At 39.9% G+C, this 21,998-nt stretch overlaps 1 protein-coding gene across 6 annotated transcripts in view; it reads right to left on the bottom strand.

The window, feature by feature from the left end:
- Nucleotides 1–13,177: 13,177 nt before the first annotated feature.
- The window catches only part of LOC122625017 (blood vessel epicardial substance), a 28,082-nt gene continuing 19,261 nt past the window's right edge, over nucleotides 13,178–21,998 (bottom strand). For 4 of the 6 annotated variants that reach the window (XM_043804831.1, XM_043804832.1, XM_043804829.1 and 1 more), the window contains exons 3-7: nucleotides 20,121–20,278; nucleotides 19,945–20,047; nucleotides 19,720–19,869; nucleotides 19,434–19,575; nucleotides 16,699–18,651 (exon numbers count right to left, since the gene is read on the bottom strand). In XM_043804831.1, the coding sequence (XP_043660766.1) occupies nucleotides 18,518–18,651; nucleotides 19,434–19,575; nucleotides 19,720–19,869; nucleotides 19,945–20,047; nucleotides 20,121–20,278 (687 nt within the window). In that variant the 3' untranslated portion in view covers nucleotides 16,699–18,517. Of the gene's footprint in view, nucleotides 14,727–15,543; nucleotides 15,577–16,698; nucleotides 18,652–19,433; nucleotides 19,576–19,719; nucleotides 19,870–19,944; nucleotides 20,048–20,120; nucleotides 20,279–21,998 lie in introns of those variants that run through there. The other 2 variants (XM_043804833.1, XM_043804834.1) reach the window with 2 other exon arrangements.

Here is a 21,998-nt window from a genome sequence, read left to right as displayed (position 1 = left end):
AACAATATTTCAACTTGCTTACGTAAGCGGAGTGCCTCCAGTGCCATAACAGCTGCTAACGTCCTAAATGAAGATTTTATGGGCAACCTCATATGTCATGATGAGGGATATAGGATCCTTAGGGACATTCGCACGTCTCCTGCTCACTGGGAAGATGAGAAGAAAAAGGTCATGGCCATGATTCGCCAATTTGGGCTGCCAACTTTTTTCATAACTTTATCGGCCGCTGAAACTAGGTGGCCAGAGCTGCTAGTACTGCTCAAGCGCAATGTAGATAGGGTTAATATAAGTGAAGAAGAAGCTTCAAGTTTGCAGTTTAGGGAAAAGGCGCGCCTTATAAGAACAGACCCAGTGACGTGCGCTAGATATTTTGATTATAGATATAGAGAAGTTTTAAAACTTATGAAAAAGCCAGGGGGTGTCTTTGGAAGTAATTTCGTTACTACCTATTACTGGCGAGTTGAGTTTCAACAGAGAGGTTCGCCTCATATTCACGGCATGTTTTGGCTGAAAGATGCCCCAAAAGTGGATTTAAACAATGAAGAGTCTATACGTACTGTAATAGCCTTCATTGATCAGTTTGTAACTGTGGATGTTACAAACCCAGATTTGGCTCCGTATATTGAATACCAAAAGCATAAGCATGGGCATTCGTGTCTTAAAAAAGTGCGGGGACAATCTATTTGTCGTTTCGGTATTCCATACCCTCCAATGCCCCAGACGGAAATTTTAAATCCACTTCCCGAAGCAACTCAAAATTCTCTTCATCACGAAAACTTCAAAAAAATTCGAGATTTTCTACTTCGCAATCATGCAGATGACATGATTAGCCATTTAAGCATATTTGAAAATTTTCTTTCTCACAACCATGTGAGCCTCAGTTACGAGGACTACATTTATGCTATTAGGTCTAGTTTGAAAAAACCACAGATTTTTCTGAAGAGAACATTTGCCGAAATTCAAGTAAATGCTTATAATAAACACATTATTTCTATGCAAAGGGCAAATATGGATATCCAGTTAATTTTGGACCCTTTTGCTTGCTGTAGCTACATTATTAATTATATTAACAAATCCCAACGGGGTATTTCGAAGTTAATGCGAGAAGCAGCCAATGACATTAGAAGAGGCAATTCAAGCATTCGACAAAAGCTACAGTATCTCGGTCACAAGTTTATATCAGGCACTGAGATTTCTGCTCAGGAAGCCGTGTATTGTTGTCTGGGAATGGCGTTGTCCGAAGCCAGTAATAAGTGCGTTCATATCAACACCTTCCCTCCAGAACAACGAGTTCGTATGCTTAGACCTACACGCGACCTTCAAAATATGCCTCAGAATTCAACTGACATATTTCTGAAAGGATTGCTGGATAGATACGAACAAAGACCAGATTATCATGAAGGCCTGTGTTTAGCCGATTTTTCAGCAAATTTTGAGTTTTCGAAAAGCCGTAGAAGTACTCGTCAGAGGGCAAATAGTGACGATGAAACTGAAGAAGGCAATGAAGTGTTAGGAGATGTATATTTTCCGCTCCGAGATGGAAGCGGTTTTATTAGGGAAAGAAATAAGGCCAGTATTATTAGGTATAGGCCATTTAATATTAATACAGATAGGATTAACTATTTTAGATCATTAGTTATGCTTTTTTCTCCGTGGCGAAACGAACAGGTAGATTTAATTCAAAGAAATTGCGAGGAATTTTATAGGGAGAATGAGGAGGCTATTAAAGCTAACTTTGAAAAGTATAACGCCATAGATAGTTTAGAAGACGCGCTTAGAAGGGCCATGGAAGCAGATAGTATAGAGGAAAATGAAGAAGAGGAGGTCGAACCTCATGAGGAGTTTAGGGCATTAGCTATCCCTGAAATATCTTCTCAAATTAATGTTTTAAACTTGAACAACAATTTGTTAGATGTTGATCCGGATAGCAATATCCGGGTTATAAAGCTTCCGCCACTTATATCCCCTTTAAACTTAGCCAATTTAGTTAGATCACTAAATTTGGAGCAAAAAACTTTCCTTACTCATGTCTTGCATAATGCAAGGACAAATCGAACCTTTTATGAGTTCGTAGGTGGCGGAGCAGGTGTCGGCAAAAGTAGATTAATATCAACGTTATTTCAGTCCCTATCCAAGGAGTATAATGGTAGAGTAGGATGCGACCCAACTTCGGTAAAAATTTTACTGTGTGCTCCCACAGGCAAAGCTGCTTTCGGAATCGGAGGATCCACTCTTCATTCCATGTTCTCTCTCCCTGTAAATCAGGCTGGGTCCGCATTTAGAAGTTTAAGTCCTGATTTGTTGAATACCCTTCGTTCAAGATTTCTTGATCTTAAAATTCTTATAATAGACGAAATTTCTATGGTCGGTGCAACAATGTTTTCTAATTTAGACTCTCGCCTAAAGCAAATATTTTCTAATGTTGAAACTCCTTTCGGAGGTATTTCGGTTATCGTGTTCGGCGATCTTAGACAGTTGCGGCCCGTATGTGATCGCTGGATTTTTCAGCCCCCGGCGCATGATCCATACAGTGCTATATTTGGATCGTATCTGTGGAGTCCTTTTAGGTTTTTTGAACTCACAGAAATAATGCGACAGCGAGATGACCAACCGTTTGCTATTGCACTCAATAACATGGCATCCGGCCAAATGACGTCTGATGATGTTAGCTTGCTTAGATCTAGAATTTCCGATGAAAGTCAAATTCCAAATGACTCAATTCACCTTTTTACAAGTAATCAGGACACAGATCGGTACAATAGGGAGAAGCTTAACTCGATTCCCACTGCTCAATTTCTCTCGGAAGCTATAGACTCAGTTAAGTCCGCTCAAATAAGCTTAGAGCAGAGGAACAGATGTCTGGAACAAGCTAGGTCCCTAAAAACATCTGAGACACAAGGATTGTGTACCTCTCTGACTTTAAAAACCACTGCCAAATATATGATGACGGTCAATGTAGACACATCAGATGGTCTCGTAAACGGAGCCACTGGTGTCCTTAGGGAGATAGGCTTCAGTACGTCCAACACTCCAGATCTTCTTTGGATACAATTTTTAGATGAAAGCATAGGAGTAAATGCGCGTTCCAAGCGCAGACATTGTGAGGAGGCTTCATGGACGCCGATTTCGAAAATTATAAAAAGTTTTCAAATTAATTCTAATCAGGCAACTACAATTGACCGAAAGCAGTTTCCAGTGGTTCCTGCAGAAGCAATAACTATTCATAAAAGTCAAGGCGCTACGTACAGTAAAGTGGTAGTTCACACTAACTCCAGCATGCAGAGAGCTGCGCTGTATGTAGCCTGTAGTAGAGCAACAACTGCGGCAGGTCTCTTCATTATTGGACCTTTTGTCCCCCCAAGATCCGCTCAGGATTCAGCTTCAGAAGCAGAGCTCCGAGAATTGCGTTCCACTAAGCTACTGAATACCCATTTCGATTGTTTAATCAATAGTCCGAACCTTCATATTTTTTTCCATAATACGGAAAGTTTACACTGCCACATTAGCGATGTTTGTTCCGATCGGCTAATGCTTAGGTCTTCTATTTTGTGCTTCGTTGAAGCATCAACATACTCAAATGAAGTATATGAAATTCCTGGCTTTACCACAGCAGTGAGATTAGATTGCCAGTCAGTAGCTAGCGGAGCCCGACCAAAAAGAGGCATTCTCGTTTTTATTCGAAACGAACTATTTGAGAATGTTAGTCTTTGCTCAAGTGGTCGATTTTTTTCAAATATTTCAAATTTAGCCTCTCCAGTGTTTGAGTTTGCTATCTTTAAGTACCGATCTTTAGGGATTCTCGTTTTATATAAAAGTCCGACCTATCCGTTAAAGAAGTTTGAAACTGAATTTAAGGAGTTATTTCAGCAGCACACATTTTTAAATAGTAATTGTTTAGTGTTAGGAGATTTTAACTTGTGCCTCCACTCCATCTCTGGCTGCTGCAAGCAAATTTTCGATTTTTTAGTAGATGTTAAGGGTTTTGGTTCTTTGCTAGATTTGGATTCGTCTACAACCAATTGCAATACGCATATTGATTGGGCGTTTTCAAATATTTTCGATAATCGGGCCACTGCGCGCACATTTGAGACCACATATAGTTACCACAGTGGTATATTAGTTAGCGTTAGGGAGGCTGATTAGGTATTGTAGTTATTTAATTAAATATAAACTAAATAAGTATTTATTTTCATTATAATTATTTATTATTAAATAAAAAAAAAAACAAAAACAAAAAAAAACAAAAAAAAACAAAAAAATCAAAAAAAAATAATTTATATTATTAAATAAATCTGATAATTTAATTTGATTTCCAAAAAAAAAACAAGAAAAACCCAAAAAAAAATATTTGAATTTTTTAGTTATTAGATGTATTTATTATTAAATTACAAAAAAAAAACACAAAAAAACCTAAAAAAATAATGAATATTTTTAAATAAGTCTGCTAATTTAATTTAATTTAAAACAAAAACAAGGAAAACCCACAAAAAAATTAAGTAAAAACAAAAAAAACCTTAAAAAATAAGTCATATTTTTAAATAAGTTTGATAATTTAATTTAATTTAATAATTCATTTTTTAAGTATTTAATTTAATAATAACAATATCTATGCCTCCGTATGCTACGGACAAACAAAATTTTTGGGGAACATGGAGTTTTTAAAATTTTTCAAAGTTTGAAAACTCAAGTCGACTCGTAGGTCCCCAAAATTGATTTTGGTTTAAACGACCCCGTTGTAACTCAACGGCCTCCACGTGGTGTTCCCTGGGTACCGATTTCAAAATTGTAATCGGAAGCTAATTCGAGCGGCGAAAAGTTACGTAAATATGAAGGCATATTTATTGTTTTTTAAATTTAGCTGCTGAGTAACGGGTATCTAATAGTCGGGGAACTCGACTATAGCGTTCTCTCTTGTTTCTTTATGTAGAGCAGAAAGTATATGATCACATACTAACCTGGCTGCAACAGGTGTGATGAGCCACAGGTAACCCCCGTTGATGGTGGTCATATTGCTGATGCCTCCCTGCGGATCGGGAGCACCAGCACGATGTTGCTGCTGCCGCTGGACATGTTGCTGCTGCGTCTGCTGATGCTGCTGGTGCTGTTGATGCTGCTGCGTCTGCTGCACCTCAATAGCTGGCTGGTGGCGACTCAAAGGAGGCACCAGTCGCTGCAACTGCTGCTGCTGCTGATGCTGCTGCTGCTGCTGCTGTCGTTGGTTGTTGCTGATGTTGTTGTGGTTGTGGTTGCTCCTACTGTTGCTGCTGTGATGGCCAATGTTGTTCAAGTGCAGATCACTGAAGCTGCCGGCCAGAGAACTGAATCCCGTGGCCGGAATGCTGCCAGAGATCGTGTTGATCAGCCCAGTTTGCTGCAACTGATGCTGCTGCGGCGCGAGTCGCTGGCCCCGCGGCAATGTGGCATAGGGTGAGTGTTGCTGCTGCTGCTGATGCGGATGGTGCAGCAACTGTTGCTGCTGGTGGTGCGGCTGCTGCGATGGGTGGCTGTGCTCGATGGACGCACTGGTGGTCAGCTGGTGGATGGCCAGCGGCTGCCTTTCGGTGGTGTTGCAGTTGACATTCGCTGGGCGAATGTTGTTGTAGGGATTCTCGCTGTTGATGCTGTGCGTGGAGGCCACGCGAAACACATTGGGCACCGAGGGATAATCCCTCATTTTATATTCCACTAGCTTCACTGAGCCAGAACGAAAACCAAAAAAAAAAAACAAAACAAAACTAAAATAAATCCAACACTTTGAAAGCGCGCCAAAAGTGGGTTTGTTTTTGAATTTCTGGCTGGCACGTCCGTTGCGCTGGAGAACTTTCACTCGACTAAGGGAAACTGTGGTACTGTGGTACTGTGGTCCTCGCCAAAGGACTCGACTCGGCCATGTAAAACGAACCGAAACGAGTAACTTCGGCTGCTCCGGATGATGATTTTGCTGCTGCTGCTGCCGCTGCTGCTGCTCACTGCTCACGATTATAAAACACAGGAGCCATATTTTATCTCTGCTTTTGATGGTATCCATTCAACGGCAATCCACACCTAATGCCCATCACCAATCCCACGACTCGCCGCTTCCTTGGCAGACCCAAATATAGCGGCTATGACCAATGGAAAATTAACTTTTACATTTGCACAGCCAGAAAATCCCAGGCATCAGGAGTTTCAGCTGTGGCCCATAAAGTTCCTATCAGTTATTCTGAATACGAAAATTAGACACATTATGTGTCCAACATGCATGCACTGAAATAAAGCTTCGATTTCTATAACTATGATTACAGTCCTGTAGTATAGTTGCAGAGTCCAAGAAGGAATATCTATAGTAATGCATTTCGAAAGAGCAAATTCCTGTTTCCAGGCGTTGTAGTTGGCGTGGAAAACGAGAATTTGCAATACTAATTCTTTAGGTTTTAGAGTTTTCGCGTTCTCGACGTTCAAATTCCACTGGGCTAATGATAGTTAACATATGCTTTATAAGGCCCTAAACGATAATTCTATCTGCTTTCGAACTGTAATTTGGTATATTTTTTACTTCACTTACAATGGGTGTGCAAATCAAAAGCTTAGTTGAGCTGTACTTTCTCATTCATGAAACTAAAAAAATCCTCAGATATTTTTGAATAATCATCAGCACAACAACGTTGTTTTAGGTTTTACGCCAAAAATATAAATATAAATTACTTTAAATGTTAAATTATTTTCTTTGGTGCCGCCTGAGCATTTTTCAATTCATTGCAATTGATTTCTCGCTGTGTAGTCCAACGGCAACCAGGAGTAGTAATAACAACAACCAGTAGACGTTTGCAACTTCCGTTGTAAGCTAAAAGTGACTTCCGGTCGCTTGGGGATCCCCACTATCTGCCTGTGTGCGTGCAAATGTATGTGCCTCGGTGTGTGCATGTGTGTGTGTCTGTGTGAGTGTGTGGATATGGGATATAGCTATCCGAGTTGTTGGTGCAGCCGCCTGCAAATCTAAGCATTTATTGCAGCCCCGGCTCCTTTGGCTGCAACTCTCGTTTATTTAATTGAATTCCCACATGCGATTGAGGTAAGTTCGTGCCATGATTGTGCCACATTAAAAGGGTTGGGCCAACAATGGCTCCACGCCACGCCACGGCTCCCCAGCTCCACCCACCTCCACCACGCCCCTCAAAAATATCCCGCCCACATCCACATCCACACTCGCCCACGTTTTTGGTCCGAAGCACCTTGTTAAGTGCACCTTGTGCAAGTGTGGAATTGCTGAGTGCAGGCCCAGGAGTGGAGCAGAACCAAAGCCGAAGATTAAGCTGCACACTGGAAAAAGGGCAAATCGCTTTTACTACTCCATCAAATTCGGTCTGTGCTGTGGTAAAAAGTATGCTTATATGCAGCATGTATTTTGGCAAATGGAAAACCAAAGCTGTCCCAATCAAAAAAAGCGCAAAAGCCAAGGACAAAGGTCATGAAGCCAACTGGCAGGTGGTGCATGATGTGCATAGATTTGGAGTCTTCTTGAAGTCCACAAAAACCAAAGCAACCAAAGCTGGGCGGAAAACCTTTAATTAAATATAATACTATTAGCAGTACGTACGTATGTAAATAGCCTCGAGTATTTGCCCACCATTTTGTTTGGCAAGCAAACAAATTAATTAAAATCTTAATTAAATCTCGTTCTGGCTGCAAACAAGGATGTGCTGTTTTAGTGCCAACAAGTTGCTGGACGCGCCTTTAATTTGCCATAGAATTAAGCCCTCGACCCTCTCTATTTCAGCATTTAAATACATGGAGCAGAGTTTACAACTTTCGCAAAAGTTTTCATCTAAATGCGCTGCAAATGCTGGCAACACTTTTCTCGTTTTTCGTTTTCTCCTATTTTCTCCTATTTTCCCCTATTTTCTTTTTTTTTTTAGAACAAGAGAGGACTAACAAAATGTTCGCATTTTTGTTTGTGTTGTGCCTTTTGGCAGTTTGCTTTGGCTTTTTTCTCGTTCTCGTTTATATATTTTTTTGTATTAATTTGTTGTTATTTTGTTGCTGTTTTGTTGCTGTTGCAACTGTCAAATGTTTGCCAATGCACACAGACACAGACGCGTCCACGTTGTTAGTGCTGCTTGGCGATATGCAAATGCTCGGAAGTGTGTGTGTGTGTGTGGATTTAAGGAAGTGCCAGTGTGTGCGTGGGTGTCTAATTTAATTCATTTGTATGCGTGCATACTGCTGTTGTCTTCCTTAATTTTTCCTGCATTTTTCCACTGTTTTCCCATGTCTACGTCTACAGCAAACGGAAAATGCTCGAGAAGCAGTGAGATTTCCTAAAATAAACTGGGTTACAAAAATAATTCGAGACACTTAGTGACAATTAAAGTTGATACATACTTCTGTTGCACTAGAAAAAATTAGTTTATGATGCCTATATTAAACCATATGTAGTTTTCAAGATCATTCTATATCTTTTGTAAATCTTTTCCCATAAAAAATAAGTTCGGGCTTTTGGTAAATTATTACGAAAATCTAAAATTACAAAACTGGAAACAAACAAATGATGCTGATGTTCAATTGCTTATTCCCAATTTGCCAAATGCTTAATGTGTATTGATCAAGAGTATCTATAACTCAAACCAAACAAATTTGCCAAATGTTGAATGCGTATTGATCAAGAGTATCTTTAACTCAAACCAAACAAATTTGCCAAATGTTGAATGTGTTTTGATCAAGAGTATCTGCAACTCAAACCAAAATGTGAAAATAGCTTTAATGCCGCAGCTGATGTGGCTGGTGTTGCTGTTGTGGCAGCCTCGTGTTGCTAGTTGCAAGGAAGGCGGCTCGGTTTCTTGCAGGACCTCCTTCTGCGGTCGCCCTTTGTCATTCGACCAGAGACTTGCTTGCGAAGTGCAAATCCTATTTGGCCTACAGCAAGAGCATCTGGCAAGGCCAAGGCGAAACTTTGGGCACCACAGCATTTACTTTCGCAACAAGATGGGCTTCTGCCTTCTGCTGCTGATGCTGATGCTCGAAAGTTGTCCGCTTTTCGGACGTTTTCCCGACGCTGTGTCAGCTTCAATTTGGCGCGGGATTAGTGCTAGTACTACAGCCGCCACCAGTTCCAATGGCATTTCCGAAATATTGATTAAATGCACAGCACCCAAAGAGTCGGATATCCAGCACAGTGACACACATCGACCGCAGGGACAGATTTGTTGCTGTTGTGCTGACTGATTAGCGCCTTTGCCAAGTTGCTGTCGCTGTTGCTGTTGCTGTTGCTGTTGCCACTGGTGGCTGCTGGCTGGTGGCTGGTGAAGTTGCTCTTGCTGTTGCTGTGAAAATTGATGAGCAATTAAGGTTATTGACCAATCGCCCGGCGAAGGGTTGCTGGCTTGCAGGAGTTTGGGGCGCAACGCTTCGCTGCCTCGCCGACTGACCCAATCACACACATACGAGTGCATATAGGATGTGGTTGTGCACTGAGCACAATATTCTGGCCCAAGCTCAGGTGCAAGCACAATGCATAATTATCTCAATAAAAAAAGGTTAAAGTGTGTAAGTGAAAGCTTAGAGTTTTTAACAAAGAAGCCTGAGTTGACCATTTTTACAAAAGTTACCATTTCCGTTTAAGTTAGTGGCTAGCTGAAGTTATCTATTATCTGTATACTTATGGGCTAAAATCCAAGGAAATACCCGGTTTCGCTCAGTGGAAATATAGTCGCAGAACCATCGAAGCGACAACAATGCCGACAGCCAGCCGAGCAGCAGCCATAACCAGACCACTTGCTCATCCTGCGACGGATGGGAAGCGTCAAACGGAAACGGAAGCAATTGACTGAGTGACAGGTTCTGCGATCCCGCACCCCGCACCCGGCACCCCGCACCCCGCACCGCCCCTGAAAGGACGGGCAACACCCTGATTAACATTAACTGATTTAAGGTGAACGACTAACCTAAATCCGCGGCAACTCCGTTGGCAACGGAGCCGCAACTTTAGGCGCAAGTGGAGCGGAAGGAGGATGTGGCCAACAAACGAAATGAGCAAAGGACCTGCAATTAATTTTGCACATGCACTTGCCACGCCCACAACCATCCTCATCACCAATCCCTCAGCCACATCCGCACTTAAATCCCGGCTCATAAATTAAGTCAACAAAATTGAGCATTTAATTGTCGCCGCACAATCCAATAAAGGGAACGCCGTGGTCACCAAAAGGGAAGCGCTTTATTTGATTTGCCTCTGGGCGCAAATATGAAAAACTCCAATTTAATTGCAAATAATAACAGGTGAAAGAATGGGTCAATATTTTCCAGACTTCAGGACTGCATCATACTGACGTATTTGCTTGCCATGTAGGTACAGTACAGCTTGAATACGATTGAAATTCATTTCCACTTTCGCTTCACTCAATGAAAACCGTTATAAGGTCGATGGGATAATGAGTTTTCATTCAGAGAAGTTGTACTGTTCGCTTGCACACCCCAAAACACGTGACCAGGCGACGAGTTAAAAATAAAGCAAGGACCTGTTAAAAAGGGATTAAGTCCACCTGTTTGTGTTCCAAAGACGCACACACACACATCCATGCACGCATGCAGGACTTTTCAGGACGCTTTGAAGTCCGCTTAGTTGCTGAATGAATACCTACAGTACCGGAGGTGGCGATTGACCGTGCTCGAACTAGTTACGTGGCTACTGCCCCATGTCCGCATGTCCTGTGGTAAAGGAACAGGGCGACAAACACAGCAATATATGGAAATAATAACCTCCATTGCTGCAGAAGAAATGGTTAGGCAAACTTACATTATGAAAACAGGGACAATAGAAAACCATCCGCAAACGTCGATCGGCTTGAAAACGTAATTTTCGAGCTAGTTGAAGCGCGAAACTGAACTAATTAACCCCATTTATTTTCAGACGTTATTTTCAGATGAAAGTAGCACCAAAAAGCGATGTATTTAGGCATAGGCAGATGTGTGATTTAATGTCACCTAAATTAAACATGAATATACATATATTAACTTTTAGCTGACCAAAATGTGATTTAGAGGAAAATCGAGGTTCACAGAGAGAGCTTTATAGTAGTTTAGATATAGTTAAAATGTTTGCCCCAATTATAGTAGCTTTTAATCTTTTTACAGATAGATGCAATTAAAAAACTTAAAGAATAATATTACTTACTTATTTTGCAAACAAAGTTGTTTTGGCGTAAAAGCTTTGCTGCCTTGAAAAACGGGGCATTGTTAAATTTATTTAATTTTGTATTTAATGTTTATAATGTTTTTAACAGCACTTAATAATACTCGTAATGTGAACTGAGTCATTTGTGCATTTTGGCATAAATGGAAAGAGTTTTAATTTAGTTCAAATAATAAATAAGCCACTTAAACTATTTAAAATGAAGAGTATTTCTGAACATTTTTCTTTTGGTTTAAAAAAATGTTTTGATGCAAAAGTGGTATCCAAGCTGTTTTGGCAGTTACTGCATTTTTCAGCATTACTTCAATTCATGACCAAACTCCAAAAAAAACCCCAAAACTCCAAATAAAGTACATTCCGATTAATCACCAATTTAGGTAAAACAAGTGTTTTTATGCGTATACTTATTTTATTTTGTTGAAATCTTAAACATTAGGTGTTTAAGCAAGTACAATTTTTTTGTAACATAATCTTTGTATTTTTGTATTTTTCTTTTGTCCAAATGCAGTAGACTGCACAGTGCTAACTAAGAACGAATGGAAGCATAAAACATAAAGAAGTAAGATATATAAATAATAATGCTTGTAAGTGTATAATCATTTTCTAATTGATTCGTGCTGTTTAAGAAAGTACTTTAAGTAACCCATCACTGATCCACATTGGTTCCTTTTTTAAAAACCCTAGTATGTTTACCATTTGGCTAGTTCATTGGAAAAATAAATAAATGCAAGACAGAGAATAAGTAAAGTACATAAGTAAAAGTTGTTTACCATCCTCACAACTGCAGGGTAGCTAATCCTTCGGCTCCCTTAAGTATGCAACAGTTTTCAACGCGCTTGGCAATTGACTGCTTGGCGCACTGCTTGGCGACTGCTTGACTGAGCGATATAGGTAATATAAGTGTGAGATGAAACATCCATGGAAAACAACTTTTCCCGCACACAAGTCCCCATTCGGAGGTTGGCAAGGCTGGACAAAGTTAGAAGTGCTCTAAAGGTGGACCACACAATTTGAATACATGTTTAAGTAAAGTGATGAGCCCTGAAAATCACTGAAAACAATCATATATACAAAGGTGATTTTCGAAAACTTTCTTTATAAGTGTGTTTATTTTAAGTGTCAATGCCGCTTAGTTTCTCCTAATTTTAAGGTGGTTGCAATTTTAAGCAGTAGGAATACTTGACATTTGCATTTACATTTTGCTCAGTGTGTAACTATAACAACCCGCTGACAACACAGACAGAAAGGAGAACCGCATCAAATATTAAAAATGTCGTTTGGCCAACTTTGCAAGAGTTTTGGCCTGGCCCGCGGCAAGCGAATGGGAAAGCTGGACATTGTCCTCTTGGGACATTGTCCTGTTGGTCAGAAGTTGGATCCGGATCTGCGGGCACTTGCATGCATTAATTGCAGTCCCCCCATCTCCCCCCTCTACCCCATCTGTTTGCACCCAAGTCTGAAACTAAATATTCCTGAAGTGCGGTTGAGCATTCTGTCCGTTTGTTGTGGAGAAGACCTTGGTGCTCCTGATGGTCGGCAGCTTCAGGACAAAGGGCTTTAACTAACTTTATTTCAATTCGAAATGATGCCCCACTTGTATGTAAATATAACATTAAGACAATAGAGAATGCTATTATCGAGTGTTTTGACTATTAGATTCAGGCAAAGGATGTGTGAGGGAGATGTAGACACGCAGGCTCCACCTAGCGGCGATTATTTAAGAAGCTCATAACTTTCAAATACATGATCTGATTTTAATATTTTTTATAAGTACATTTGTACGGTATTGTTTCGGTATTTTCCAACTATTAGGAATATTTTATTACATTCCATTAACTTACCTTAATATCTTTAAAGTATATTCCAAATATTCCAAATATATTGCACAATTTGTGGTTCCGGGTATTAAGAATTCACCGGATCAAGTCCGCTACAAGTTCAATAATGGTGCTAGTCAATGCTTGTTTTTATTTCATTTCCATTTTACTTTATTTTTAATTATGCTCAAAGGTACGAAATACATTGAACTATTTGTTTTGGTTTGGTTTAGTTCGGGGATTGGTTGTAGTTTTGTGTATGATCTATGTCGATCTGGGGATCTGTTGTTTCTAATCATTAACTTACATGAGACAAACGTTGGGATCGATACAATACAATGCGCGTCAATTTAGGGGGAAATACTGTGGGTGTGAAACCAAAGTCCTGCTCTACTTTCAATGTACACAAATGGTTTAAATAAGTCGCGAATAGAGTACTGAAACCTCCATGAGCGGGGGTTAATTTTTGTTCGTTTATGTTCCTCGGACAGGTCTAGTGTGTAATATTTTGGATATAAGTATGGTTTTTGCAGGCGATCGTTCAGTTGTATGTATTCCTTATACTGGTTGGTTGGGTTATTATTATACCTAGCTAATGTTCAGGATTTAACAAAATGAACCTTTGGGCTTTTATTATATTTAACTTTTTGATTGATGCACATGCATGAATTCAGGCACATAGATACAAAAGCAACAAGGACTATCAAAGGCCTGTGGGTAAACTAAATGAACACTTCTTTCGACTAACCAGCACTTCGGTTACGAATCCTTTGACAGGAAGTTTATGGTTGAGGTGACAATTTAGGCGGGAACTGTATGTAAAATTTGTAGTGATTGCTATAGGTTTTAGAAGGTTTAATCAACGATGGAATGTTCTCTAACTTTGCATCTAGCGGGGAGTAGATACAAACATTTTTTTCGTTAACTACCCATACATAACTGTACATATGTATGTACCAGTATATTCATGTACATATCGTCTTTTTGTAATCTGCATTTTTCACACTTAACGCTTTTGGGCTTTCTCCGACTTGTTTCGGTTATAATCTCTTAACTGTAGGGTAATAAAAAAATACATCTTTCTCCATTTAATAATTAAACATTTCATACAGTTGTTATCCTTCTAATTCTCGTTTTTGTTTGTCATTCGTCTAATCCGTAGTTTTAGCGTAATACAATTTGCAACTAGACTAGATTTAATTAATGTATAATTGTTGTATACATATATTTCCATTCTCTTTCTTAGGGGTATTCTTCTCGAGTGACTTAAAAAAATCGAAATCAGAAAAGATTTTTTTATTTTGGCTACTAATTTCCAAAAAAATAAAGCTAGTACATATAATTTTTGTGTATGCCAAATAAAATACTTAACAACAATTTTGGCTTTAATATTAGCATATAAAAGTAGTTTTCCACTGTCACAAACCCAATTTAAGGACAGGATAATCTGAATTAATGCCCGAGCCTATAATTGAAGAATACCCATACCCAAATTGATATCTCCTTCATATAGTATACATATATATGTATAAATAATTCTGTATAACGAGTCATGGCATTCAGGTTCCTCAGATCCTTTCTGTCGGATTTCCTCAGCATTCGTTCCTCAGTATTGCCTAAAATATACATCTAATAATACTCAAAAACACAAGTCTAAACATTCCATCTGGATCCCTCTCAAACGGCCGTTTCATGATCCGTTTCATCGATCCTCCCAAGGCGCCAAGAGTTCGGATCCCCAGCTAAAAGGTGTAGATGAAAAAAGATGGAGAGAAAACGAAAAGCATATTTACATTTATTTTCAAAGTCATTGGATGATAAAAGGATGATCAAAGGAGGCGGAGACTAAATTTCCCACGATTAAGGAGCACTTTACAAATACGTTTTGCTTATCCAAGGCAATGGAAATAACAATTTAAAAACTTTTGCATGCACAATCTAAAAGCAGGCACACGAACGGTCACACTACATAAACTTGAACGCTGAACATTTGAACTGAGAGAGAGAGACAGCGAGAGAGAGAGAGAGAGAGAGATAGTTGTATACACAGAGAAAGAGACGGAGACACACACAGGCTAGCATACATACACAGTGGGCTGCAGTTGTTGTTTCAGAATTTAGGGTCTACTTTTGAGAGCCTTGCAGAGGGAATGGGGTTTGCTTTTTGTATGCAGTTAGAAGTGCAATCGGACCATTGTCAATTAATCTCTCAGTTTCAAAATAATCTATTGGGCTTTAAAGTTTAAATTGTTAAAAGGCTAACACATAAATCTTTGCAAAAGGAACGTTGATTTCTTAAGGAAAGCAGTTAAAGAATACAATGTTTGAAAAACTTCAACCTATATGATCTTTATATATAATGAACAGCTCACAATGCTTCTGCTTCCCATTAACCGGTGATTTACAATCCTTGGAGAAACCTGCTCGCTATTATGGAATTTTCTTTTAAGATCAGGCAATATTCGGATAACAAATTCAATGGATATCGATCTGCAAGGGCACTTGTGGTTTCGGTGACCGAAACTTAAGATCCATTTCCCTACTGGACGTTCGACTTACCGCAATCGTAATACTTCGATATCCTAGGCAGGGCTGTTTCGTGGTGGTTGTTGGTTTTGATTGGTGGTGTTGTTGTTGTAGTAGTTTTGTTGTAGTTGATTAACGTTTATGATGGAGTTTGGTTTGGAACGTTTACGTTAGACATACAACAAAATTATAGTCACCGAAAAAATAGAAAATCAAATACATAAATTTCATCACAAATCAAACATAGATATAAACTTGTTGTTGTTGATCGTGGGAAATCAGTAGAAAACGTGGTTAGGTTAAAAGGGTGAGCAAATCGATCACATGAATAAATGTAACACAGAAACAACTTTGATTGCGATACATCCATCACGTGATTAAATATTACACTAGTGAATATACACTATTTCTAAAATAGAGGTAACACCTGCCATCTAATTGGAATCGAATGCCATTTTTAGACGCTCTAATCGAATTGCAAGTATTTTTAGATTCCCAGCTTACTTTCGCGTGTCAATCACTGGTGATAATAAGCTAAGTTGATACAGAATAATATTTCAAAAGCAATAAGGCCCTACAAAAATATATATTAGAGCCTTTCCTTTGCAAAATTATAATAGAATCCTCTTGAACCGAAACATTTACCCGGTAGTAAACAAAAAAGCTAAGGTATCCAAACTCAGTTGCATATTCCCAAGAGCTGCAACTCTATACGCCTTTAGTTTTGAACAGGTATTGCGAATGGGCGCAAGTGATCGGGCAGGGGCGTGGCCGGGTGGAGGGGCGTGGCGTGGCGTGGCATGTGCGTACTGTCGTCGGCTGCACTTTGTGTGTGAGTTTATGGGCATGCATGCTGCAATTTTGGTTTCCGTATTTATTGGTTGTTTGTAAAGCCGATCGATCGGAGCGATGAATGCACGCCCCGCACAAATCCATACCCTATACAAACGGAATCGTTCGCAATCAGCACGCGGCGATCGCGACAACAGCCAAATTGTTTAATTAAATAACAAATATTGTTTTGTTTTCCTCGTGGCGGCAGGCCAAATAATGCGAATTAAAATAAAAAACATATAAATGCCATTAATGATGTCAAATGGCTAAATGGCTGAGCGCGTGCCTATGCCCTTTAAAACGAAACTCGAATGCGGTTCGACTATTGGATTAATCTGCAATACTTCATCTTGATTATGTGTTTTTTTTTATTAGCTTTCGGTTTTTGGCTTGTTTACATTCACATTGATTCCATTACGTTTATTACACTTTCTTGGGGGAGTATTGGATTAGGGGGTTCTCGGATTTACGGGTACTCGGGATTATGTACAGCAAATATATATAGCGTATGTACAACAACTTAGGCTATGTATTGCTTAACATTATCAAATATTATTCGATATTAATTCTAATTAGTTTTCACGCTTTCTTCAAGCTCAATTTGTATGCAAATCAATCAACGAATCAACGAAAAATACGTATGCATATAGAAATACAAAAAATAATAATGTGTTAATGGAAGATTTAGAGACTTGATGGATGTGCCAGCACAGTAAATTTCCAGTAAATGCCAAGCGGTAAGAAATCAATTTAATCAAATAAAGCGTGGAAAACTCCTGGCCCAGCGGAAAAGTTCATTTATCACCTGTCTCATATCACCTGTCACTAGACTGATCGATCTTGAGATCTGGAATCGGTAATTGAAGCTGAAGAGCTGTAATCAAACCAGTTCGCATACCAGTCATTATGCTTGCAATCGCATCAAGCTGGTGAATGCTCATCATATGTTCTTGGAAAGGTTTCCTTTATTACACGAGTGTAAAGTCTTTTTAGAAGATCGACTACGTGGTACTTAAAACGTTCTTCAATTCATGACTACTATTCCATTACTACTATAAAATATTTGTATATTGCGTTCTATATTTAAGAATACTAAATCCAATTCAAAACTCAAAACCACAATCAATTAATTTCAAATTTAAACCTTGGTTGGCTTGCTGATCGTGCTCAATCGCAAAACCCACTCAAACTAAAACTAATTCATGTGCAATCAAGTGTCTTGTCTGACTACAACTCAACATACAGCCATGATCAGTCAAAATAAATTACAATTCTTACAACTGGTTTGACTACAGTTAACGATAGTTTTTGCGAAGGATTCAGGGAGCCTATTGAATTCAACAGTGTTGCCATGTTAGTGAGTTTCCTACTTGTTGTTGTGTTTTCTTTTGGAAATAATTGGTGTTTACCGTGGGATACAAGTATATTAGCACGGTTTTAATTAAATAGTTTTAGAGCAAAAAGATCTTTCTCGCTTTTAATGAGGGTCTACATGTTATGTTTATGTCTACACTGCTAAATAGGGTTGTCAGGTGAAATTACAAAGCATTGTAGGCAGTGTTGCCAGTTTCCTAGATTTTAGTTGGTTCCCTTACTATACAAATATATTAGTTTCTTTTTTCTCTGTTTGATGAATAACTCTGCTCATTGCTGTTAACATTTTTAGAAGCTTGTGTAAGTTCTTATGGCCTTCCAACTGACAACACGATGTTTTAGTATATTTCCGCTGGGACGAAAAGTTTATGCTTGCCGAGACGATTAGTTTACATAAAACCTCAAGTCTCTGGCTAATTGTTTGCAGTAGTGGGGTAATACAAAGTTGGCTATTAGAACGATTAGATGTGTTAGATGTTTGTTTAGCTAGTGCTAGTTGCTATACTAGATATGAGATGATTATATATGGGACTCAGGATGCGGATTTTGATGGATAGCTTCCAGATTTCTTCGACAGCTCTTTTTGCTTTTCTGATGATCGTGAAGTTGCTGTTGTTGCTGTTGTTGTAGCTGCACATGATTGATGACTGACTGGTGACTGATGACTGATGGTGGTTTGCATGTGTGGGTGGTGTTGTTTATCTGGCTGTTCTGGTGCAGGTCAAAGGTGAAAAGGGACGGATGGGTGCTCTGATTTCTGTTCGTGGCAAGTTGAGCAGCAGCGGGCGATTGCATAAATTCAGATTGCACTTTGCTCGATGTTGTTGGCGCTGAGTGTTGCTTCTTGCACGCGTTGTTGTTCTAGTTGTTGTTGCAGTAGTAGTTGTTGTTGTTGTTGTTTGTACGTGCGACCAAGTAAAGGAACATGCTCGTCTAAAATTAGAGTTTTGGCGTAGAAAAGGTAAAAGAAAACGAAACGAAAAATCAAAAATGCACAAAAAATACACAGAAAACATAATACGAACGAAAATGAAAATGAAAATTATAAGTTAAACTATGTTACGGGCTTCATTTAACTGAGGTAAGGTTGTTTCGCCATGCAGAAAGCGTGCAAACAGATAGAGGGCGAGAGAGAGAGAGAGATAGCGACAGGTGGAAGGGAGACACACAGAGTCGAAGTGGAGGAATCAAGAGCCCCACAACTTCAAGAATGTCAACAAAAGCGTGGGGAAGAGCTAACCACAGCAGCGGTCACTAAAATAATGCCGAGAGTACATTTGAAAAATCCCAACAACAATAGCATTTCAATAGCTTATTTACGTTTTTTAGATTTAATATTTACATGAGACGGAAATGAAATGCTTCAATGTTTAATTTGGTGATAATGACTTTAAAGACTGCTAATGTCAATGTCAATAGATTATTCAAATTGGGCTATGTTTGCATTTAAAGATAATTTGGTTTAAGCATGATTCAATTACAAGGTTTTGTCAAAATCTGAACTAGATTGCGAAGCTTTGTTAATTATTTTTGCATCAGCTGAAATATGGTTATTAATTTGAGCCTGTTAGGTGATGCGGAAAATGGTTAAATGGCTAGTTTCTGGCATTGTTACTATTTTGTTAACCGCCGCTGTACATGATTAGGTTAACAGTGTTAAGATGGCTGAATAGCCGACCGGGTCAAAGGTCAAGGGTCAAGGGGACTTCACTCACCCTGTAGCTGCCGGTTGATCAGGGCCGTCAGTCCGTGTCCCACATCCACACTCTTCTTGAGTATCAGCATGGGCTTGTCCTCCGCATCCTCAGCATATCCTCCAGAGGGCAGGAAGCCATTGCTGGCTATCGACTCGCTCACCTAGAATCCGAAGGGCATACAGATTACACAGTCTGGTTTATAAACAATAGCTTGTATATAGATAATAGCTTCTTCATTGAGTAACATGATGAAAGTCCTAGCAAATACTTATTCGTAATTAAAGATATTGATGAACGAACTCACCTGGGTGACCTGCATCAGCTTCTTGACCACATCCCGGCCGAGAATGTGATCGAAGACGGTCTGCAAGAAGGGCTCGGCCATAATTGACAGTTTGAGCTTGTCGCGATGCCAGATCAGCACCCGCGACTCCTCCATGGCCATGATGGAGACCTGTGGGCATATCGTGGAACAAGGGTACACAGATTGGTAAATAAGAGCATCGAGTTGGTAACAAAGCACACCCACCTGAAAGTAGTCATCGGTCGAGACGCCAAACCATTCCGGCGAGTCTAGGAACTGATGGGGAAACACAATGTGCAGGGCGCGCTGATGCTGCGACACCACCAACCTGTGGATAGAAGAGCATTATCCGAACGGTATTAGCCATCGCAAGCGCGGAAGTCAATCCATTGAGCACTCACTTGCCGCTCAGCACCAGCGACAGGCTGTCGACCTTGGTGACCTTCTCCTGGGCGTAGACCTCCTGGTACTTCAGGGCCCGTATCACCTTCATGCAGTTCAGCACCTTCTTGAACTGGTGGCGCGTCACGTGCAGCGGCTGGAAAAGTGCCAGGTACACCTGCAAGTGGATCGATAATGTTGATGGTTATTGCGACAGCTACAGATCAATTAAATGTATTTATTTGCATACCATATACCAGGTATTTACTGGTGTTCAATATTTGTGTGTTCAATAAATGCGAATACTCGTTTGACTTTTAAGTACTACTACTTAGCGCTTTTCGCTCCTGGTATCTTAGTATTACAAATGGGCTTGCTGCCGCGCTATTTCTTAATAATCACATAATAATAATGCCGTTCATTAAACATAATGTACGCAATTAAATAAATATTTACCGACCAATGATTAATAGTCCCTAGCCGGAAAGTGTAGCTTACACCCGATAAGAACAGTATTACTTACTTAGAAACCCCGTTCTTATTCGTATTCAGTTCAAGCTAACATAAACGCAAAGTTTCTCTGAAAACTTTCCACCTATTCTTACTAAAGCATCCATGGGTTCTAACTGGTGGCCACATAGTACACCGAGTTAATGTCCGTGTGCCCAATAAAGTAAAGTGGATGCGCAAATAAAAAGTGCACTAAAGTAACGGAAACTTCCGATTTTCTTGGCCAAAAGACTCGCATGGAGATCAATAAGACAACAAGCTCTGTTGCCAAGTAGATGTTGTTACACTCAGCACTGAAAGTCAAACAAACAAACAAGTAAAATGCGCAAATATTATCGCCGATCGAGAGTGTTAACTGCTTTGCATTGCGTCAAGTACAACAAGAGCACGCCCCCTTTTCCCACCTGGTTCTCTGTTCTTATTTAAATGAGGCTACACTGGGAGAAAAGACGACTTCCAAGAGCTTCGAAGAAACTCGTCCTTTTTATGACACAGAAACCTTTCGTATAATTTGAGAGAAACAATGTACCACAAAAACCCAAAAACGGAAAGACAAGAAAAATGTATATATAGTTCTTGTGAAATAAAGAACTTTTACTTCAATTGCGAGAGTTTTCTTTCCGTGTGCTCATGTGGCGTGGGCGTGGATGAGCTTTGGGCCAGCTAGATAGTGCTGCGACCAGTTTTTGGGGACCACCCCAGCTCCCCACCCAGCTCCCCACCCAGCTCCCCACCCCCTCGAGATCGAAGAGCCAAGACGGCGGTCACATGGCCAAAATGTAAGACTCGTGGTAGCAACAGCCACACACGACAGCGTTAACTTGTTGCCATGCAAAAATATCGTGTGTTTTGCTGACGCAGCCGTTAGACGAGCCAGCTTGAGCTTGAGGCTATGGCCCCCGATCCCGCCCTGCTCCACAGGTGGGCTCCCATGGATCGGGGCAGTAGCAGCACTCACAACTGCAACATCGGAGGTGGTCGCATTGCAGCTCGCAACATGAAACGCCAGCAGTTTTCAATTTTCTGCTACCCTATGCGAAAGGTATGTGGGTTCTAAGTTTAAACATCGCAGAGAAAACGTATACATTCTTGTGCACTTTCTGTGCCATTTTCAAATACAAGAATCAAACATATTTCAGACATTTTCTTAAGATTCAAATGATTTAGCAATTAAACTAAATTAAGTATATCATGTCACCATTTGATAAACAACCAAAAGTACTTCGCTTCAGTAAGTTTTGACCAGGGTATGGTAAGTTATGGCATTTTAGTCAGAGTTCAACAAAGTCGACTTCACACAAAGGACTTTCAAATCGGCCCGAATGCGAATGCGAATGCGGTTTTATTTCGATGGGTGTTCGTCGCTTAATTTTTTCATACCGAGGCGA

The sequence above is a fragment of the Drosophila teissieri genome, chromosome X (genome assembly GCF_016746235.2).
Source record: "Drosophila teissieri strain GT53w chromosome X, Prin_Dtei_1.1, whole genome shotgun sequence".
NCBI classification, from domain to species: domain Eukaryota; kingdom Metazoa; phylum Arthropoda; class Insecta; order Diptera; family Drosophilidae; genus Drosophila; species Drosophila teissieri.
This window is presented reverse-complemented; position numbering and strand designations above follow the sequence as displayed.